The following is a 23,285-nucleotide window of genomic DNA, read 5'->3' as shown; positions in this document are numbered from 1 at the left end:
GATGCCTTAACCAGAGGTAATTTGTCATCTGACCTGGACGTTTCAATGTCAGTGGGCTAAGCACTGCTAACCACAGGCACACTCTTGAATTGTAACTACCATGACCAATAAACGTTATCAGAACATACTACTGCAAAACCCGAGTTTTGACCCATTTTAAATAAGCTTCAAAGAGGCACCATTACAAAACAATCAAGCAAGTCTTCTGATCCTTTTTAAAGGTGTAAATCTTTGGAAAAGCGTTCTCAGTATCATATAATATCGAGAGAGAGAAAACCAAACCAAAACAAAAACACTTCACACCACCAAGGAAAACCTTAATTCCAGCAGTTGTTAAAACTTAGTAAGAAGATGGTCTATTTGCAGTCCTGTACAACAAAAACCTGCTAAGCCAAGAAAAAAAGACCGAAGACAGTATTGTTTCTATGTTAGCCTACTTCTTCACGATATTAGAACTAGATCTCACATTCTATATATCGAAGACAGTGGCTATTCAGCTGCATTCAATAGACAGTTGCCTGTTGAAATTATAAAATTTCCCTTTAGACTAACTGTAAGTTATTTGGTTTACCTGAGATGACTAGAAAAATGAAACTGGGTTTTCCCACCCAGCCGCACTAACTGCTGTCTGCTGACTGTGTCTTACTTCTGCCGCGCTGTCAGAGCGGCCAGGCTGCACTAGTGCTCCCACCGCGCCAAAGGAGCCGCAGCAACGACAAACGTGACAGGAGCTTGAGAAGCTGCAGATCTGCAGCTGTTAACTACAGTTCGCTAGTTCTGCAGTGAATTCCTGCTTAGTGTTCAGACCCACGTTCTGTGAGCGCGTATGACAGAAAATCAACTAAAGATCCAGTTAAAAAATACATACATATGGCGATAAACTGAACTTACTTAGAACGTGTCTTCTACCAAGAGGTCCTTGAACAAGTCACAAAGCCAGAAAGACCAGATCTACAATTTTATTTTTTATGGTTAAAAAAGTTATGAGGCTTCTATCAAAGTCAGGAGTAGGGAAAAACACATATACCATTTACAATTATTTTTGAAATCTACTTACAAACACAGAGTAAGGATCAACTGTTCTCAGACAGGTACCCAAAAGCTCATCCAAGCTAACTATAAAAAGAGATAAGGCTACTGATAGAGCATGGCCCCTTTAACGTAGAGCTGCTAACACCTTCACAAAAGAAAAGATCACATATTATATAACACAGCATGCTTCTAGCCAGGTTATATGGAGGTCTTAACCTAGCTGTAGGTGAATGCTTTTTGTGCGCGTGTGTGCTTTTTTCTTTCTTTCTTTTTTTTTTTTTTTTTAAATGCAGGTGAACTTTTAAAGTCATTTTTACAGTCGAGCAGTTCTGAACTGCAAACCTCTGAAGTGTGGTTTAAGGTTAATAATAATTTGTTTGGTACACCACACAGACCATACCATTGAACTTGTCCACTACCCATTTCCTTGTGCTGAAATTAAAACATAGGCCCAAAGATGCCAATATCAGCGATAAAGTAAAACCTAGGCTTAAATACATTTCTGGTATGCACATTGACATACAGAAACTTGAAGCAAGAAGCACTGCAATAAAGCTATTTTCTTGAACATAAACCAATACAGTAAAATGAATGACTTACACACTACCTTCAAAGCTCTTACAGTGTTAGAAGATTGTGCTTTTGCACCTTTAATATAGAATTAAAATGAACCATATTATCTTGGATTTTAAGCAATCACTTTGACTGCTTGCAGAAGATGCACTTTTTTGTTTAAATGGAACATATACATCTCAGCTGTGGCCCTTCAACCTCCTCCTGATTCAGAAATGCATGTAAACCACAGGAAGTTGACTGTTAAATAACTTTATTCATAACTGTCAAGTATTCCATTTTCAGAAAGGTCTGATTCAAAACAGCTTGCGTGCCTCCTGGAGTCTTGGGATCCCTACCGAAGAAAGTCAAGCCAAGTTACTTTATCATGAACATACAATTGATTTACAAGTTACAAGAAAACACATCTAAATCATATTCTTATCAAAGTATTTAGACATTACAACAGCCTCCACTACAATACTGCATTTATTTTTACTTGTCCTGCTCATGCTTGCACAATAAAATATCTTCAAGTTTTATGTAATGGACTCTTTTTACAAATACAAAACTACAGCTCGTGTTGGTCTTTTACCTATAAGGCAGCAGTGCATAACAACTGCTCATATGTGGTCTTCTGAGGTCCAACAGACCTTTTTTTTTTTTAAACAAACAGAACACAGCACAGAGAAAGATTACTGTCTAAAATGTTGCTAGTTAGTGCCTAAAGCAAAGTAACCACAAAAATACTTTGGGGGGAAAAAAAAAGACTAGATGAAATACACAACAGATGAACATGTCTTAAATCCAGGAAGTGGCACCAAATTATTTGGTTTCCATGAAAACACTGTCAGTAATCAGAATATGATTTGCTGAAACCTTTAACACAGCCAAATTGGTTTTTAGTTCTTTTAAGGGAATATATATGGTATATTTTTTTGCCAATAGCAATAACTAAAGAGAAGAAACATCAAATAAACATTTAGTCATCATAAGTTTTAAATAAAGAAATGTACAATTTATCAAACCATCTAAGTTTGGCTGCAAGTTCAGTGGAACACAGAGGTGACAAGACTTATTGAGTATCTGAAAGAATGAATCAGATATTTAAAGAAAACAAGAGATACAACTTGGTAATTGTAGATTAGAATTATAGGAACCGCTAAACATTTTCTCTTCCTGACCTTACCCAAATTTCTGGGAAAAGGCAGGCAAAGATTTCATCTCTTAAAAAAGCTGAGCTCTTTTAAAAGCCTAGTTTAGAGCAAGGACAGATGATAAATACAATGTTTTTAGGCTGGTATGCACGCCTAGATTGAGATACAAGGTAAGCCACTGTGACACAGGAAAAGCAGCCCTAAGGGCGAAAGAAGATGGGGGAATAACCAGAGTCATTAAAATTCTGCATTTCTACAATACCTTAATAATCTTTGTGGTATACAACTTCATTATGTACAGTTTGGGGCATTAGAGGCTTAATCCAGATAAAAACATATTTGGGGATTTTGTTAAAGAATCCAAGATAAAGAATCTTTAACTTTCATTTTCTGGAAGCCCCACACACAGCTGCTTCCAAAGACGACTGACTGTGAATCAATACGGCTGCTACCGAAGTTTCACCAGATGCCTTCGAAATCTCAGTAATAAGCATGGAGGCAATTCATGGAGGGATGTTTTAGACAAATCAAAGTAGGTTTCTTAGTGGGAGAGGCAGTCAAGAGCACTAGAACCCCCCCCCAACCCAGTAATGTTCAGAGCATTACATGAAAGAGACTGATGATCCAGACTGAATTTATGCCACACCTCAAATTAGGTACTGATCTCAAATCCAAAATCCTCTTGATTGTTAGACCAGTAAAAGTTGAACAAAGTCTTATATCCAAATCTTAATTTGGTTCCGTTTCTTTCACTGGCCTCAGACTTGGAGATAAAAAGACTTTGACTCCTTCTCAACTTCCAGGTTTCTACAAATTAATCCCACTCACCATTCACTCCTCCCAGTGCTTTCTAATGGGAATTTCTCTTGCAAACATGCCCCAGTCAACAGAAAAAGGACAAGACTTTTATCCATTCATAGCTCTAACTTGCTTAAGGAACTGAGTCTAAAAACAAAACAAAAATAATCCAAATACTTTTCCTATTTTATAATAGGAGATCAGCAACTTGCTTGGTATCTGCTGAGGCGGGAAGCAGGGGGAACAATTTGTTTCCCAGTTGCCATTCCTCTGCTCTAACACTTGATATTGTTCTCTGTTTAAGCAGTGATTTTCTTAGCAGTGTTTCAGGAGTTTACAGTAAGAATATACAATAACTCCTTTTAAAAAAGGGTGCTACGGTGTTTAGGGAAGAGTGTCAATGTAAGCAACAGCACCATTTACTTACCAAACTGCAAGGCTGGGTCAAAATATTTGGAAGTGCACTAACACAAAACATTTCCGGGAAAGAAATATGTTTCCTCTCTCTAAGTGTTAATTATGGCCAAAGTTATGTTAAAACCAGCATAAACTGGCTCTCCCACCAAAACACAGCCGTCCTCATTCATGCCAACACGAGCCTTATTGCTGCCATGTCGAACAACCAGATCAGTGAACCATTTCACATTAAAACTATTCCTTCCCTCTCCCTTCCCTAAGGAGAAGGGCAAATTGCTTTAAAATGGCACTGCTGTCAATGGAACCATTAACAGAACCATAGCCTTAACAGGGCTAAAGTGCAGATACTTTCTGCCAAGATCAGACATTTAAGGATCTCCTACCTTCTTTCTCTCCAGCTCAACTGTTTGACTAATTTAAGTCTCATCCGCCCATTTTTAAAGGTAAAACTTAAGGACATAGGGATTAATCATAGCTTTTTTAGTAAGACTGAAGAGTTTCAGTTACAGACTACATTCGTTTACACAGGAGTACAAAATAACCTTCTTCTCCCCCAGCACATGTCACAGATGCATCACAACACATCCTACCTCTGCTCAAACACTATCCTATTTCCTCTTTTCAGCACTTCCTGTGTGCAGCTCTAGTTGTCTTTGGCTTTTTTCAGAGCGGTCAGAACTGCGTCACAGCATAGAAGAGAAATCTTTCTTGCATTCAGTCAGACAAACTGAATATCTGTCCTAAAAAGAAGGGTTGAAGTCGTGACTCAAGAAAGTAATCTTTTATAAAACCTTTTGTAGCAGAGTAGAATTTGGATTCAGAACAGCTGGATCCCATTTGGTGGAGGGCTCTCAATATCATGAAACTACAAAAAAACAAGAAAGGGAGGAGTCACACTAAGTTTATTTCATGACTAACATTTTTATCTTGCATAAGGGTGTTAACAGCAAAAGGTGAAGGAGTTTAAGAAGGGTTTTTAACCCAATAATATCCCTTTAATCTATTATCCCCTATTGACTGTGTAATCCAATTAATCCATAATTCTCAAATTGTGGAGAACAAACAAAGGAGCACAGAACATGCCAACTCGAGCTACCTAGCAGCATCCAGAAGCTGCTGGATACCCAGGAGCATCTGCTATGGCTGCCATACCCAAACGGTTGCGAACGGAAAGAGAGGAAGTCAGTCAAGCCATGTGCAAGTGATTCTAATGCTAAACACTCCAAATAAAGCTCCAGCATCAGGTTTTTCTCCTGCTTGCACGTAATTCAGTTTTGCACTAGCCTTCAAATTGCTTAACATACAAATCTGTTCCAGTCAGCAAAGCAGTTCCATGATTTCAGATTTAACATGCTATCCCAAATAACCCAATAAGGACACAATCTAGTACTAAGCAGAACTTAACCCACATACTAATAGGCTACAGAGCAAATTGTTCCAGTTCAAAACTACTTTCCTAAGAGGCAAAAAAATCCAGTTTTGGTTTTTCTTTAGCTAAGGTACTCTTCCATTGCCAGGCTCTCAACAAAACTTGCTCAAAAACATGAAAATTCAGTACAGCTTTTAGACAAGGTCAGGAATGGCTTGCCATTAAACCATACAAAACTATGGCTTCTTCCATGCAAAACACTCAGTTATCCTATTTTCAACAAATTCTGAAAGACTACTTGAAATCAGAATGAACCATATTCCATTAACAAATGAGAATTTTAAGAAGCTCCGGGTAGTTCTGGGTTGTACAAAGTGATATTCTGTTTGTATAATTCAAAAGCAAAACCAAGGAATCTGTTGTTCCTTCCCCTACCCAAATTAAAAACCCTAGAAATACACAGCATTTATACTGGAGTGACATATATCCTTAAGATCACCGTTCCAAAATATGAAGCAGACACTGAAGTCTATCGCAGCCTCTTCCAGAGATCAAAGCCAGGTCAAGAAATACAATAAATGACATATGGGACACATTCTGCAGAGCCAGAACATCTAGTGAAGATGCTTCTGTTTGCCAGAACCTGAAGAGAAATTAATCCATGAATGCAAGCTAGGATATGCTGTCCAGAAGATCAGTTGCACTTTCTTTCTTCAAAGGTTTATTTCCCCCCCCTTTCTCTCCCTCACAAGTATTTATCCTCCAAATCCTTCTTCCAAATAGTTTACTTTAGGAAAGACATTGGTACTTTGCAAAAGATTTTCAAATTTCATTGATTTCAGGTCATGGCACGTATGGAGACCTAGTAGAAGTCATATGAAAACATGCACTGACCAAGACGAAACAGCCACCTCCCAGTTACTATTTACACTCTGGGAAGCATCTATATAAACTTCAGATGTTTTGCACACAAAACAGACTGGAACCAGACTGTAAACATTTGCTCTTCGTTCAGTGCACTGACCCACTGGCTCCATGACTTCATATGTTTGCAACTCAAACTGCATTTAATCTAACACTGAAGCAGCAGTGAGTCTGCAAATCTGCCATCCATCATTTAGACCTTTACTTGCTTCCAAGTTGTACAAGACTGGCAAAGGCTCCTAAAAACATGACAAATATTTGGCATGTAAAAACGTATCAGTACTACAATTTGTCGAATTGAATTTGAAGATGCCTGAAGAGCCTATTATTACACATTCTGTAAACTAAACCACAGCCTTTCAAAAGTAGAAGCCTACAACTAGATACCGATGCACACACAGTGAAGTATCCCCAGGATTCAGTTTTATAACATGCATTTGGTTCCCATTTCAGGCTCATGAGAAATCCAGATGACCAAATGCTTTTTAGTTCCTTCCTCTAAGTCACTGACTCAATTAGCAGAATCCATTTCAGTTAAATTTTGGTATTTCTGTTTGCAAACAATGCTAAACCAGCAGAATTAAATATTTGTGACATACTAAAGTATCAGCTCTTGTTACAAGCTATCTGATGAGATTCAATGATAAAATTACTAAGTCTTGTGGAAGATCTACATGCATCATTAGATGAGTGTTTGTTTCTTTAAAAAGTTGTAGAAGCTGTGTCTAAGGCACCCAACAGTAATTTGAGTCCAGAAGACTCTCTGAACAGAACCAATATCCAAGAGGAGGCAAACATTTCACATCACTTGTAGAATTTCTTACTAGAAATTAAGCTATAGAGGTAACTATATAACTGTTTGCTACTGAAAACAGTTAAAGGTCCAAATACAATCTACATGTAAAATTTTTAGTAGATCATCCTGCAAACCCCTGTACTTCAGATTACAGCAGATGTCAGTGCACTGCATTTCCTTGTCTGGAACTTCTGCATCCTCTTCTATTTGGTCACTAGCAGATGATCAAGATGTCACGTGTCCAGTGAGAAGTGTTTCTAGTTGGTCTGCAGAGACTCCAGTCAGTTTGTTTAAAATGATTTATCCGGCATCATTAAACAAAGGATAAAGATACAGAAACTCATGTGTGACTGATTATGCTTTCCTGTACCTTTCACACACAAAAAAAAGGGGGGTGGGGAGGTATCTCTTCAGTTCTTTGGTTAAGTCACTACACAGGCACATGACATTCCAGTTATTTTAACTAAGTAGACTAATATAAATAATGGAAAAACATTTAAGACATGAATGATCATGACAGAAGTGTGATACATGGTACATTAAACGCTGTGGAAGGTGGCACACTGCCTCTTACAGTAATTTTAGCCTGACTACCTAAGCTATGATGACAAAGAACTCCGGGTGTTTTCTACATTTAAAATTCCATAACTTTTCCATGTATAGGTCCTAATGTTTATCATTAATGCAGACGTGCAAGTGAAGAAGATACCGGGAATTATTCAGGACCTTATTCCAGTTGCTAACATAGCCTCTATATATATGATTCTAAATATTTGCTTTAGTCACCATTTAAATTTACCTTGGGAAACAAACAAACAAACAAAAAAAAAGTGCTAGTGGACACAATGCTAGTGTGGAGAATTAGGATAAAGTGCAACTGACTTCTCGCTATATATAAAACACTAGTGCAGCTATTCTATTGCTTTTCTTGTTTAGTAGAGTCAGCTATAGTTATGTTTTCTCACATTTTCTTAAGCAACTTCCTCAGCTACCACAAGCTAAAGCTTGCTACCACTTTGCTGGTTCTATATAAGAACTACAGCATGAACACAGAACATTTTAAATAGCATTCATCACAAATTGAAGTTCAGGTCAATGAAACTGCCAAAACACAGTCATCCAAATACAACTCGAGTGTAATGCGTGCTCAGTGAGAGCAGACTTAACCAACCTCTAAGGCTGAAATCTTATTACATTAGGTTTAAATTAGGGAACAGCAGCACAAATCAACACTGCCCCTGGCATTGCACCTTAATCCTGAAGGATGCCATTATTTGCATATGAAAGAGATCATTCCATATTCTTTGCCTGAGGTGCAAAATTAATTTCACCCATATAGATGGAACATCACAGCTGCATTCATACCACATGTTTTACCAGCACAGAGATTTGCTGACAGCTATGAATAATAGAACTTTGTAGTGTAGACCGGGCTTACATTTAGCAAGTCATTTCTAGACAGACGGAGAACAAGTCCTAGCCATTGCTACATTTAAATTGTGTGAAACAATGCAAGAGACAGCGCTACAGGTATTAACATGTAGTATCTTGCAGGTTAGCAGCCAATAAGGAAATCAGCTTGAATACCTTTTTGTACCAAGATCTCATGTTACATTGTAAGCAGCAGAAGGCAGCAAAAGCTCATCTAACACATTTGCACCAATTAAGAAAAAAACTCATGAGAACAGGTTCATCATGAACTACAGCCAGTTCAAGACATGTGAAAGGCTGAGAAAGTATCCACCTCTGACTGAGCTCTTTAGGAGTTGCAGACATACACAGCATGTTCAAAGGGGCACTTACATTTTAATTTTACAGTTCATTTTATCAAGGCTCACATAAGTACAGAAACTAGATTTTTGGAAGAAGTATGACATCACCTTTTAGTCTTCTGCAAAAAGTGTTTAAGGAAACTAAGGCACATGCTGATCAACATGACATAGCTTCCTCAAGATAGAACGTGGATAAGAACTCAGTGCTCTGCTCCCACACTGTATTGTGAAAGTCAGTATTTTAAAAGCAGTGGTTCTCCATAAACAGATATTTGGATCAAGCTTGAATTAAGAATTCCATCCTCAGAGGTTGTATATAGACCACATGGACAAGATCTGTTTGTACAAGCTAAACATAGCTCACATAACTCACAATCCTTCAGAAAGTTGCTAGTGTTCTTGGTCAGAAGACAACCCAACATGCTTCAATTTGGAACGCGTGTGTGGGGATAACATGGCCACATCAAGACAGCTCCCATTTAAAGACCTCTCAATCTAGAGTCGCATCTGTACTTAAAACTAGTAACAACAATAGAAAAAGATACTCAGTTGGAGCAGTTGTTTAAAAAAAAATAAAAAAATCCATTCATACAGATACACATTGCACCAAACACATTGGCAAGATGCAGCCTAACAACCACAGTCAGCACTCTACTTTGTAAGCAGAGACAAAGGCTATATCAAGTTTACTTTTCAACCTGAAAGTTAAACTACTGGAGGTAAGGGTGAACCTATTTTCTGCACTTTGGAGGGGGGGAGGGGAAGAAAGGACAATGTTCTTCAGGGAAAACAGGCCAGCTTGCACTACAGCATCAATGGGCAATACCAGACCAATGTTCTCCAAACATTTCAGTATTTTACAGCTAAAAAGAAAAAAGTTAACAGGCCGGAAGAAAAGAACACTGGAAAGGGGAAAAAGGCAATCCCAGAGAGCAGACTCTCACAAGGGGCAGTAACTCGTAGACACTGACATAGAAATCAAATCCCAATTTGATCCCAATTAGAAAAATCGGCACTTAGTGTTAAATTAGTGTTAAAACTTAGTGTTAAATTAGTATAATGGTTCATTTGAAGATAATCCAAATCAATTAGAGTATTACGGTAAATCACCATTACCAAAGCACTAGTATATGTATTAAGAGTTTTCTGGCCACAAACCAAGAAAAAGGAAACTCAAGCCTCCTTGTTGTTTAACCCTAGTGTTAATGCCTATATGGAGCCTAATATGAATTTAAAGTCAACATAATCTTGTCTGCGGGGCAGGAAAACCAGCAAATTCTCAAGAACTCCGAGTCTTTTCTGAAGATTTGAAAGACCCATTTCTAAGCAGAAATTTGTCTTCCTTCCAGTTACGGCAACAATTCTTGATAAATCACTTTCACTTAAAGTAAAATCAACAGATGGCAATTGGTAGCTCTAACCTTTCCAAGGGTTTTTACAAGTCATGCTCACTGTACCATGCCATCCTGTCATTTGATTTTGTTAGACCTATTGATTGGGGAAAGAGGGGAAAACAATTTATATTTACATACAAAGCAGTAGCAGTTATTTTACACAGAAATTTAAGCAATAATCAGTGTAATCCCAGCACTGTAGTTAAATACAGTAATTCTGAATCAAACGAATACATGCCCAGATGGCAAATGCATGGATTTACAGAAACATCAGGTAATTGGATCTCATGTCCTTAGTGAAGGAGATTCTTATATCCATCTGAGAAAATTTTTACCAAGGCTTTATGCACTCATGGATGCCTCAATATGAAAGCCACCTACACACGTCAAGCAGAACACAGCAGAACTGAACACCCAGTCTCAGAAGTAAGGGGAGACCTGGGAAAGGGAGGAGGAAAGACATCTTCACCCCACAAATCAGGGGTGTGGGGAGCATTACAGAAGATGAATCCTGAGAGGAGCACTGACACATTCCAGAGGCTACAAGCTGTTGAAAGGCTCTTGAAGTTGTGTCACAAATATGGTGTAGATACTTTTAATGAACCACAGATAAGAGACCCAATCTTTTTTCAGGTTCTATGTTTGTTGACTTCAGACAGAGAAGCTGAATATTGACCTTGTAGCCGTTTCATAATATGGGCATCCACGCTTCAGGAAGAGGAAGACATCAACATCTGGCAGCCTAGTTTGGCTTCAAACCATCTACCTTCTTGGGATCACTATGCTATAGTCAGGCACATTTCAAGGAACTGTTACCTATAGCCCTGAAAGAATAGTAAATTTTGCTGACACTTTGCAGTGGCTATTTGAGGGTTGCTTCTTTCCAGTAGAAGTAGTAATTTAATGTTCTCTTGTGTACAATAGTCTCATCAAGATTCAGAGACAGAACTCAGAAAAGTCCAAGAATATAAGACAAAATAAAATCTTACAGTAAACTGAATAATATTCTCCAAAAATGCTACTCTGCAACACAAAATGCTACAGAGAAACTGCAGCAAAACAGTAGAACTTAAAGTTGAACACGCCTTTTCCTGTCTTCTATAATCTGATCTAGCACTTGCAGACATGCCACAAAAGTAAACAGGATCCAGAGGTAAATGCATATCCAATCATCCTTACTGTACTTCATATGTCTACTTTAACAGCAGTTCTATGCAAACGCTGACAGAGTACAATGACCGATGACAGTGCCATCACTGCCTCCATACAATGAAGACTCATGGCATGAAAAAAGCAATTAATGTAATTCACAATAAGGGCAATTTTGTGTCTATTTGAAGACCAACAAATGCTGGTAGCAAACATCTAAAACCACCCCAAAATTATCTTTACCAAGAATAATCCTTTAATATATTCAAAGTTTATGGTGCATCTGAGCAATTCAGCTCTCATCCTACTTTTTCATTATCGAAGAAGCTGAAGACTCTTAAGCCATGATTTCAAAAGTGCTTCTCTGTCGATCATTCTAACAGCAAATTCAAGAAACGCAAGTTTATAGCTAACGCACTGATGTGAGAGGCAGCATACAAAAGTAGCCGTACACAGAAGTACCCTCCTCTGCATTACTAGATACGCAGCACTGGCACTAGACACTTCCTCGACCACCAGCGCCTCAAAGCAAGTCTCAACAAAAACAGTAAACCTTTACAGTCCTGTAAATGAACATTTCACAAGTACAAACATAAGAGCTAGGAAAACTCCGGTTAAATCATTAGATATTCCTTACAATTTATAACAGTACTCCTGCTTTCCTTCTCACTCATTTAGATGTATGCTTTCTTCCTACTCCTCCACATAAAGCAATACAAGTTTCACTCCAGCATTCAAGCATCAGCTTTCTGATTCACTGGAATACTGACTTGCTGTTGTGTTGAAATAAACCATTGGTATGTATGGTATAGAATTAAGAAAATGGCTTTGTTTATCCAAGTCATTACAGAAGATTATTAGAGGAAAACAATTTGCAGTGGGAAATCTGAAGTGTTAATTAGATGACAGAAAGTGTTAGGATGAGACAAACTAATTCCATAACTAACGCATGCTAGCAACCTGACCAGAGGCCACAGAAGAAAAGCTCAGTGGATGAAGGAGAGATAAAGCTTGAGGATAACTAGAATCCTAAGTGTAACTTACAGGAACTGACTAAGCAGTGAAGGGAAAAAAAAAATCCTGAAAATTTGGAGTTAACGATGTTAGTGGAATTATCACTTGAATGATTTTGTTTCATAATAAAGTTTGGGGGATTATAACATTAACACTCAAAGAAGTACTGAAATGCCAAATACTGTATTAAGCTGTAATTAGCTCTTTCCAGTTTCAAAGCATTATAGAGGTGTAAACTAATGAATTTTCCTAAAAATTATTGGATTACTGGCCAGAAGGCTCCTTTTTATTTATTTATTTTTAACTACGGGATATAGAAGATATTGACTATCTCCATGACCAGTTAAATTAACAAAAAGAGGAAGGACGTTCTAGTGAACAAGGCATGGAAATGCTGATTTCTAATTCCATTAAAATACAACTGAGTTTTGGGTTTCCCCATTACATTGCTATAAAAAGACTGCATTGTTTCTTTAGGTTCCTAGTATCATTTCTGCCATTATGAGTGAAAGATGATGGAGGAAAACAGGAGAAGGAAAAAAAAGAAAAGGCAAGAACAGCTCAATGATCTCTTACAAATGCACTTATATATGCACCTCTGAATTTACATTCTAACTATATATGTATGGGAACTTTCATCTCAACCTCTCTTTCTCTGTACTTGCTATCTATCTGTTCAAACTACAAATGGCCTAGAACCGCACATGCTTGGTTCCTCTCCTCCAGTATTGCCATATAGATTTTGATGCTTTTATTCTTATCTGTCACTATATTCTTCATTTACTCACTTCTACCTTTGACCCAAAGCATCCTATTCCCATTATAAACGGTACTTTCCCAGCCCTCTTAACATGAACCATGTTTCAGTGCAATGTCAAACTCAGTCAAAAGAAAAAAAGTTACTCACTAGACAGTCTGAAAAGAAGTTAGATCACATACAGTCAAACAATACTCTTCTACCACGCTCAATCCCAATATTACATGCTTTTTCCTCCACTCTTCATTCTCTCCCACTCACCTTATCATTCTAACACTGATACTTTCCTTTCATTACATTTTTTGCCACATGCAGTTGAACTAGAAGTGGAAAAGTATTTTCCCCTCCTCCCCATTTTACAACACTAGCAGTTTTCAGTCTTTAATCTTTACTTCAAGAGTCAGCACCCAACACTACTGAACTGTCAACTTCTCTTTCAACTTCCCTGTTCTCCCTCCTATTGATCTGGATATGCCTGTACCTCCCTTCTTAACCGATTTGTGTCTTCCTTCCATATTATGCTACAGTTTTTACACAACTTCAGTTCTCAGAACACATTTCTGCAAAGCCTTTCAGCAGATATGGCAAAAATATGTACTCCTTCAGGAGTGTTCCACTATTCCTTTGGCTACATTGAGCTCTGTCATAACTTAAACTGGAAGGTTACTGGGGCAGCAACCAAGACTTCACGCTTGGCTAGCACTGATCACACTGACTGCACTCAATACAATGACATCATTCAACTTTTTCTTTTTTTTCCTCCTTCTTCTTCTTCTTCTTTTTTTTTAATGTTTACAGGCTGGCATGAATATCTCGGACTGAGATTTTGAAAGGATTTAGGAAATAAAGCAATGGAAGTATAAATAAAGCAGTTAACTTATTTGCAAAATTGAATATTAGGACAGTACTTAACTATTAAGAGTTCTTTTAAAAATATTCCCAAGTTCAATCTAAAGTATAATGTGATACAGATATATCTTCACAGAGAAGATGATACAGATTTAGGGACTGCTAAAAGAAAGCAATCTTTTTTTCTGGCAGATTTCAGAAGAACACGTATACTTCAAATCCTACTCAAAGTGAAACTCTGAACATGCTTCAGTTATGGAAAGAACCTACTGGTCAGAGATTCAAAATGACAGAGGCAGCAAAGGAAAAGGGAGCTATTCAGCCTGAAGTCACTAAACATGCTTAATAAAAGACAAAATTTTATTTAACAGATTTTAAAACCAATTATCCCATCACAGCAATTACATCACTAAGAGCCACATCTGCACCAGAAGAGGATCTTGAATTTAGAAGAACAATTACTCCTTTATGACCTTTTTGAAGGCAAAACTCTGTTTTAACACAATTCCTTTAACATCCAACTGTACCATCACCTCATACTAATGCAAAGATCACAGGTCTCATTAGAAACTTATTTACACAGCACAGAACTAGGCTGGGCAGTTGATAGACTACTTGAGCACTTGCCCATTCTACATTCTCTGGAAGACGTTCCAGGATTAGGCCAATGCATATTTATAACGAGTATTTACACAACCTATTTAAGTCAGTGTACGATTACACAATTGCTCGTAATAGCTCAACAGGAGACACCATCATCTATTGTTCAGATTCACACTAACACAAAGGTTATTTTTAAGACATTAAAACATAAAGCCACTTAGGTTTAATAGTTCTGCAAGAACAGAACACCAGATTTAATCTATTTTAAGGTTCTCAAACTGCTCCACCCCTAAAAAGCTCTTCAACATTGGCATTTTACTGTGCAAGTCCACAAATGAATAAAGAGCAAGTGTAAAAGTCCTCCTCTCCTTTTGCAGCATTAACATAGAAATTGAGTGAAGGGACAGTTTAAGCTCCAGCTCAAGAATCAAGACACGTTTCCTTTTTTCTTTCCAAATCCACTACTGAACTGTGTATTTATTCCATCTTTAGCCGAGAACTTCAATAAAACAAAAATCTTATTACATGAGAATTAACATACACATTTGAATTTAAACAGGAAGTACACACAGGGAATGCTTGCAAGATAGTTCAAATTGGAATTGAGAAGGGAGTGGTTTTTAAATTCTTTTAATTAACCCGTGCATATCTTTTCTTAAAATCACAATAGTATTAAGCCTTTCTTTATTGCAAATCATGTTTTTTAATGCCAATACACTATTTAAACAAAGGGTAAGAATAATCATATGGTAAAAACACTACACAGATTCTGATCATCAGTTCCTAGTTGCGTTACAAGAGTTAAAAACTCTGTCTCAGTTCTCTCACATACCAAATGAGGACAACTGTGTCAGAAGCTCTTTATTATTCTTGGTTTTAAAAAAAGAAAAAAGGAATTAAACACATCTGTTTACAATACCATAGCATAATGCTCTACCATTCAAACACACTTAACATCCATAAGGAGGCCTGCTTGATCAGTGTTTCATTGAAAAGCAATATAGAAACAAGACATCATACACACTCAACTAAAAACATTAAAATACAAATCTTACCAGCTGGAATTCTCTGCGCCTGTCGTACGCATGCTGGATACCACTATCTGCCCACAGCGCTCTGATGGCTGGAAGGTACTGTAAAAAAACTGCCGTCTCCACCATTCCTTGCACCACTGTGACTGACCGCGTATCAAAAGCCATCATCGTATCTCCATTACTCTGGTTGGCGGGATCTCCCCAAGGAATATGAAGTTTCTCTCTGGCATCTACGAGGACTCTCACACCTTTAACAACATGAAAGAGCACCACAATTAGAATTTCTCAGCATCTACTATTTCACTAGCCTACGAGACTGTAAAGACTTGAACAACGCGCTTACTCTGTGTGCAGTCAAAGTTCAATAGGACTAACCGCACAGTAAGAAATAATGAAATTTATGCAAAATTGACTCAAAGCATTAAATTTTCAAGTAGCATCTCAGATATTTGCTATCAAAACAACACAGCCCGGATCATGCATATGATATCCATAGTACAACTCTTGCAGAAGTGCTACTTTTAGTGAGTAAATCCTCAATCTGTGCTACCAAGAAAACTTTTCTACAGATATTTTCACTTTTTTTTCCTGATCTCCAGAACCATTTCTGGCTGTTACATTTACCTGACAGGAATACAAGACGAATTAAGCACGTTTAAAAGCTCATTTCAGAATATATTAAACTATCTGATGCCTTATTTTAAAGTTTCCTAGCCCGTGTATTCTAATTAACTTGATATACAGTTATATCTACTTGTAGAGAGTGGCCATTGCTATTAATGCTCTTAGAGATATGTAGGCAACACTTACTAAAATCACAACTTCCAAATTTTATGTTTTTACAGCTTAAGTGCAGAAGGAATCTTATTACCTAAAGACTCTCGCACTTTTTTTTTTTTTTTTGCTATAGCAAATATTCTCTAGTAGAAGCTGAACACTTTAAATCTGTTTTACACAGGCCTTCACAAAAAAAAAAAAAAAAACACTGTGCCAACGCTGACAATGCAAATAAAGGGAAATAAATTCTGATACTAGATTTAATGATGATGAAAAAAAAAAAACAAAAAGAAAACTGCAGAAGAAGGAATAAGCAACCGTAAAGGCATGGGAGAGGCATAAGGAATCAAGATGTACTAACAACTGGCTCTATAATAACATGCCTGTTCAACACCATCAGTACCATCTTTCCAAGATTCACTGTCCTTTCATAATTCTTCCATCTGTCAAAACCAACGACTGCAGGAAAGTAGCTACAAAAGAAGATTCGCAGTTCTTGCATGTATACTTTTACAGAATAAAAGTTACCTGACTGTATTAATGAGGTCAACATACCTACCCATCACTTCTACTACCTTGCTGTTTATAGTCTTTTCGGGCTTGGTGTATAAATAGTTTTCTAAAACAACTGTCATTCCGAATCAGGGGAATTTAGGATACAAAATACCCAAGCGCCCCCTCAAGAAGGGGGCCGAGGTCTTACAGCGCTCTGCTATTTTGAGAAACTTAGTTAAGGCTTTACGCAGCTATGACACAGCCCAACTCGAAGCCAGGCGAGCAAAGGCAGCGACCGAGGGAAGGCAGAGGAAAGAGGGGTGACAGCAGGGGAGCCAGCAGCCCGCTCCGCAGCCATGTGCGCGGGTGCCCGGCTCCGCGGGGGGCTCCGCGCGGGGGTTTCTCTCAGCGGAGGCGGCAGGCGAGTTTCCGACGCGGCGGCAGCGGCTCCCGCAGCGCGGGGGGAGCTTCCTCCGGGGGCGCCGCGCCCTCGCGCGCCCAGGTGCGCGCTCCGCTCCGCCCGCCCGCCGCCGCGGAACGGCGAGGCCGGGCACCGCCGCCCGCGACACCCTGCGCCACACGGCGCCCCGTGGCCGCCGGGGGATGGGGGGGGGGGGAAGCGGCAGGCGGCCGAAGGGAAGGCGCTGCCCGTGCGGGATGGCGCCGCGACCCCCCCGGCCCCACAGACTCCCCCCTTCCTCCCCCCCCCCCCAACGGGGCCGTGCGCCGTCCCGCCCGGCCTGGCGGGCGCGGCGGGATCGGGCGCGGGCCCCGCCGCCCTCACGCACCCTTGATCACGTTGCTGTAGATGGTGGCGCGGAACTCCTCGCGGGCCGCCCGGTCCCAGTCCTGCCCGTGGATGATCCGCATCTGCTTGAGGAAGGTGGACTTGCCGCTCTCGCCCGCGCCCAGCAGCAGGATCTTGACGAGGCGCTTCACGTAGGTCTTCTCGCGGTTGAGGCACTTGTCGATCTCCTTGGACTTGCGCTGCTGCTCGGCCTCGCCGCTGGTGAGCAGGCAGCCGGGGAAGCAGCCCGACAGCACGGAGCGCGACGGCAGGAAGTCCGCCATCTTAGCGAGCACTGCCAGCGAGGGGAGCGGCCGCCCGGCCCGGCCCGCAGCAGCGCGCTCTCTGCCCGCGCATGCGCGGCCGCCGCCCCGCCCGCCATGTGACACCTCCCCCCGCGCGCCGCGCACGCCTGCTCACGTGACCGCGGGCGTCGCTGCCCTCCGGCCTCGTCACATGACGCGCCCCTTCCCCCCCCTCCCCCGGCGCCCCCGAGGCCGTCACGTGAGCGCGGCGCGAGCCCCGCCCACGAGCGGCCCCTCACAGGAAATGGCGGGAAGGGGGCGGTGGCGGGGCCTGGGGTCTCTTGGGAGGGGGAAGACTGGTGGCGGCCGTCATTAGAGGCCTTAAGCCGTGCTGCCGTCCACAGCTGTTATTCCGCAAACCCAGACAACATCTGTGCCCGCGTGAGGGATACTGAGGCCTGGCCCGGCTCCGGCAGCAGCGTGCGGGCCCGGGGAGGCGCGCCTCTGCCATGGCAGCAGTGGCCCAGCGCCTCTTCCAGGAAACCGTTAGTGCAGGCGGCTGGGGGGAGCTCAGCCCTCGATCAGAGGGTGCAGGATGGAGCCTGACAGCTCAGCAGTTTTTGTTCTTGGTAGAAAAAGAGAATCGTGTCATTAAAAGCCTTTGAACAATTTGGCACGTACTTCCTGCCCACTCCCCTGCGAAGAGCTACTGGGATGTGCCACGAGGGTGAAAAACCCTGCTGGGTTTCACAGAGGGGGTCACATGCAGACATAGTGGTGAAAAGCCAGCAGAACTTTTTGTCCTCTTTTACCTTTCTAAAACAAAAAACACTTTAAAAGGTTTAAAAGTTTTTCTAGTGATGCTTTGTTAATCGTGGCAACCCTTTACATGCGGGGTAGAGAAATAATAAGCTGAGGGACGTGCCAAGATTGAAAATCCACTCTTCATGTGAACCATCCCTGAGGACAATTGATTCTGTTTTACCATCTGTGCATCACAAGCAGAAATTAACCTGCGAACGCACCACCAAATACCAGCATGGTGCTCCACTGCCTACACAGACCTACAATGACTGAAGATCTGGTCCATAGTATTGAAGGCAAAAAGATCGTTACCTTTGATTATTGGTACAGTCGTTCAAATCTATCCAGAGAAGTCTTATGACCTACATATTGGTCAAATCAGTCTGTCTGTGCTCTCGTATACCTGCCTGCTGACACAGTTATCGTTTGTAGATGTAAGGACTCATCTAACTGAAAAACAAACACACACACGAGTGATGTAGCTCAGCTGCAAGTACATACATCTGTGTCATGCTCTTCTGACGTGGCCATTTATAGAATATATTACAGAAATCACATACATACACACCAATGCATATGCAATGATTACATTAAACATTTCTTTTATCTCTATTACAGCTGCTGAACTTTGCTATCTACTTATTTCTTCCCTCAACGCTCTTATGCTTTTTATTAACAATAAATTTAAGTTTAAAAAAGAAAAAGGAATAGATGAATGAGGAAACAGTTAGCTGAGCTTAACATGAGAAAATGTCACTTTGCCTGTTTACTGCAAGGACCTCCTTCATCAAAATCTGTGATGAGTATTAATGTTCACACCTTGTATAGGGGATGTCCCCACAAGGAGATAAATTCCATTTGAATTATTCCACATGGTCTTTATAAAAAAAAGCATTTATCATAAGAGAGCAGGATGTGGTTGCATAAAATTCATATAATCATCTGAGAAGCACATCTTAGTGGTCTTAGCACAGAAACTAAAGCCAGTAATTCTTGAGCTCTAGTCCAAGTTTTAAAACCAAGTGATCTTTGCTGGCTTGACACAGTTCTCTGAGAATCTCATCTTCAGAAATGCAGAAGACTCCCAAGTTTCTACAATTCCTCTTGGAGTTAAGTAGTTTTCAGTGAATGAAAATCCTGCCAACCTTTCTCATTGCGTGCTTCTTGTCTGCATAAGGAAACTGTTAACAGTACTTGTGCTTTCCTTCAAAAAGTTTAATGTTCTTCCTAAAGGGAAATGAACATTTATTGCCTCTTAGTGAGGGAGAAAGCTAAAAACAAAGAAGTCAAGGCCAAAATATTAAAACAATTTTTGGGTGCCTCCTTTGTGAGAAACTGATTAACTCCTATCAGTAAAGTATAACAAAGAAAACTGAATTAAGTCATAGAAACAGATTAAGAAAATCATGGTTGTGCAGCAGAAAAGATAACAACAGCCAAGCTTCCAAAAGGATGACGTGTCTTTGCCTTCTGGGCCAGACAGCGAGATGCACCTAAATCCTGGAGTGCAATGATAAGGGGGCTGAATGAAAGACGATTAAAGGCTATTTTCTGGTGTCTCCTGATAGCAATATGACCTTCCTAACCCAGGCCATCCCTTGTCAGAAGTCAGAACTGTGTCAGAACAGACGGGCATCTCCTAGGGCTACCTGTGCTTCCTTTCAGTGCTGCTTCAGCCTCTCGTCTAGTTCTCCCTGGTAGTCTCAGTTTTGTCCTTTTCCTTCCTCTTTTTCCTCCTTTCACTTCACTTTCCCTCATCCACTCACCCAGCCAGTGACTTTGCTAAAGCCTCCCTCTTCTCTGGCTTCTCTCTCCAGCTGCCCGTAGCCATCTGCCCCGTGTAACCATCATTCTCCAGTCATCCACTTCCTGCTTCCCTCTCAACACAGGGTCCCTGTCACTCCTGCCTGCTCTCTCAGTTTGTCGCCTCATTCTCAACTACTCCCACTCCCCATTTCCAACTCTCCAGGTCACCTCATTGCTGGCTAGTCACTGGTCTCTTCCCAGAGCTGCTATCACTCCTCTCCTCTTCACTCCACATTTCCAACTGTGCCTTCCAAAACCTTCTACCTATACCATTCCCAATCTTCTGTCAAAGGGACATGGTCCTCAGCATGCTGCAAAGAGGGAAAGACTATTGCCCACCACATTAAAACCTGAGCTTAGGATGACAGAGTTCCCTGGGGAGGACATTAAAGTCGGCTCAATGTTATCCAGCTCGGCAGGGGAAGCAAAATAGCTCAGTCCTGGGTCAGGTGTTAACCCAGCTGCATCCTCTCTCCCCAGCAGCCAGGTCTCATCTATAAGGCAGGGTGCACAAGGTCTTTCTCTGTTTTGCTTTTTTCCTTCCTCTTTGCCATTTCTTTCCTTAGTTTTCCTGTCTCTGGAAGGTCCAGGAGTGATGGGAAACAAATGCTTGCTGCCCATTCCTGCTCCCAGCTCTTCCCATGTGGCTGCTGAGGAAGCCCCTCATTTTCAGTGCTTGTGCCCTGCCGGATAGGATGATGGACTCTGGAGACATTGCTTTAACTATTGCCTTGCTAGGGCACTTGAGACTAAGTCATGTCTCTCTCCATGCCACAGTTTCCACCTTTTTTTGATAAACTGCTTTGAAATCTTTCTGGAAGGAACTGGGTGCTGAAATTCAGTCTGTGCTTGACGTGCTCGCAGTACCATTCTCGTTGCTTCACTTACGTTAGCCCCTTCCTTCCCCTCGCCACCATCCCCAGTTTCCTTAGTTAGAAAGGTAGTTACTCACCACATGCCTTTTGTGTTGTATGACACAACTTCTGATGTGCGAACAAAGGGCAACCACGTAGGAAATGTGATCTATAAAAAAAGGGGGGATTCCACCTACCATGCTTTCCACAAGAGAAAGCAGAGAATCGTCAGCTGTGAATGGGTCTATTAAGAATGAGGCTAACTTAAAGGGACTTTGGAAGGAGAATGGGGAGACGAAGTTTAAGGTCCCATTGGACCTTTCCCTGGCAATTCAAGGGGTATTACAACCAGGAGATGACACAGGGGACCAGCCGCAGCTGAAGTGGGAGTAAGCTGAAGTGAGGGTTGCTGTGTGTTGAGTGTGAAGCGTGGCCTCCAGTCAGTATGGTGTGGTTTTTCTCTGTGGGGTCTTCTGCAGAATTCAGCCTCTAACTCACACTGCCTTTACCCTGCTCTGTCAGAGCGTGTTTCATGGCCCACAGGTGCAGACACAGAGGGATCTGTACTCTCTGGAGGGCCCATGGACTTGTGTGGTCACCATATGATACATGGACCACATGAATATATCTTCACAATGACATCATGTCCCTCACGTGTGGGATATGAGCATTCATGTGAGCTTACAGTTACATAAATTGGATTCGCGTTAGAAAACAGGCATTGTGAGGCACAGTGATCTCCCCAGGAAATGTGTTTCTTCATAATTAGGGATGCTGTAGGTCAGGACTAAGTTGGAAAGCCAGAAGTCAGTAGATAGGTAGGAAGTCATGCACAGCTCCTGCCTGCATTCGGTCTGCCACTATCCCCTGCTATTCTTAGTCCCTTGCTTTCTTGACTGACAAATTCACATATAAAACTATCCAAGACTTTAGAAGTCTATTTGCTCTCTCCATCAGAAGAATTCCTGATTTGGGGCCCTGGACTCCTTGCCTTCTCCGAGCGATTATAATCTGATCTAAATGCCCTGTGTTTCACATGGCAAATCTGCCATAGCTCATTAACCAATGGGGTAATTCACCTGGGCAGCATGTGAAAAGCAGTTTATCTCCCATCTTCTTCTCTGTGTTTGGTGGTTTGGATCATTTCCAAATGTCATCATAGCTGAATTTACACTGGACATTTCTTATAAAAAAGACAAAGTAGCTTTATAATGGATAGAAAGATATTTGTAGGTTTTATTTTAGCTTGTCAGAAAACACTAGAAATTGAAAAAAATTCGAACCTGAGCTAAGAGGGGAGGAGTTTGTGACAGAACTGCAGCATATAAAATGACTTGGAGCTCTGAAGCGCAGCAGAGTTTAAGAGTTCACACATCGGTTTGCGGCTCTTCACAGCTATGTCTCCTGGTTCTCCTGCAAGGAAACTTTTCTTTCAGAATGCATGTGCAGACTCAGTTTTCAAATGTTGTTCCTAAATAAGGCACTGAGATCCCTCAGTGGAACTTTTAAAGTCAGTATTGCAGGGTGAAATGACCATTTTTGTTCCTCTAAGCATGCAGGGCACATGCAGTTGGTGGTGCTGGATGCTTTATTTAGGCCAGAGTTTGCACCTCACCTAGAATGCTTTTGAGCCCTTCCACAGCACAGGAAGGGTGATGCAAATAGCTGTTCAGAGGAACCGTTTGTAGTTCATAACAAGTTTTGCTGGTTTGCTTACCAAACCAAGAAACTATGCTACCTCTTTTTGACTGGTATCTACCCTGATATTATGTCCAAAATATGCTCTCTGAAAGAAGTGGAATCACTTTTGGTAGCTGTCACCATCAAAATGCCTGTTGGCTTCACTGTCCTTTCCCTTACTTCATCCGATTCCACTTTGAATTCCCTCTCTCTCCTGGTG

At 40.9% G+C, this 23,285-nt stretch overlaps 1 protein-coding gene across 1 annotated transcript in view; it reads right to left on the bottom strand.

The window, feature by feature from the left end:
* The window catches only part of GNA13 (G protein subunit alpha 13), a 31,422-nt gene extending 13,431 nt beyond the window's left edge, over positions 1–17,991 (bottom strand). Inside the window, exons 1-2 of the mRNA XM_013953120.2 lie at positions 17,678–17,991; positions 15,639–15,865 (exon numbers count right to left, since the gene is read on the bottom strand). Of these exons, the coding sequence (XP_013808574.1) occupies positions 15,639–15,865; positions 17,678–17,960 (510 nt within the window). The 5' untranslated portion in view covers positions 17,961–17,991. The remainder of the gene's footprint in view (positions 1–15,638; positions 15,866–17,677) is intronic.
* Positions 17,992–23,285: the final 5,294 nt, after the last annotated feature.

The sequence above is a fragment of the Apteryx mantelli genome, chromosome 19 (genome assembly GCF_036417845.1).
Source record: "Apteryx mantelli isolate bAptMan1 chromosome 19, bAptMan1.hap1, whole genome shotgun sequence".
Lineage (NCBI taxonomy): Eukaryota > Metazoa > Chordata > Aves > Apterygiformes > Apterygidae > Apteryx > Apteryx mantelli.
Note: the sequence above shows the minus strand (reverse complement) of the source record. Positions and strands in the feature narration are given on the sequence as shown.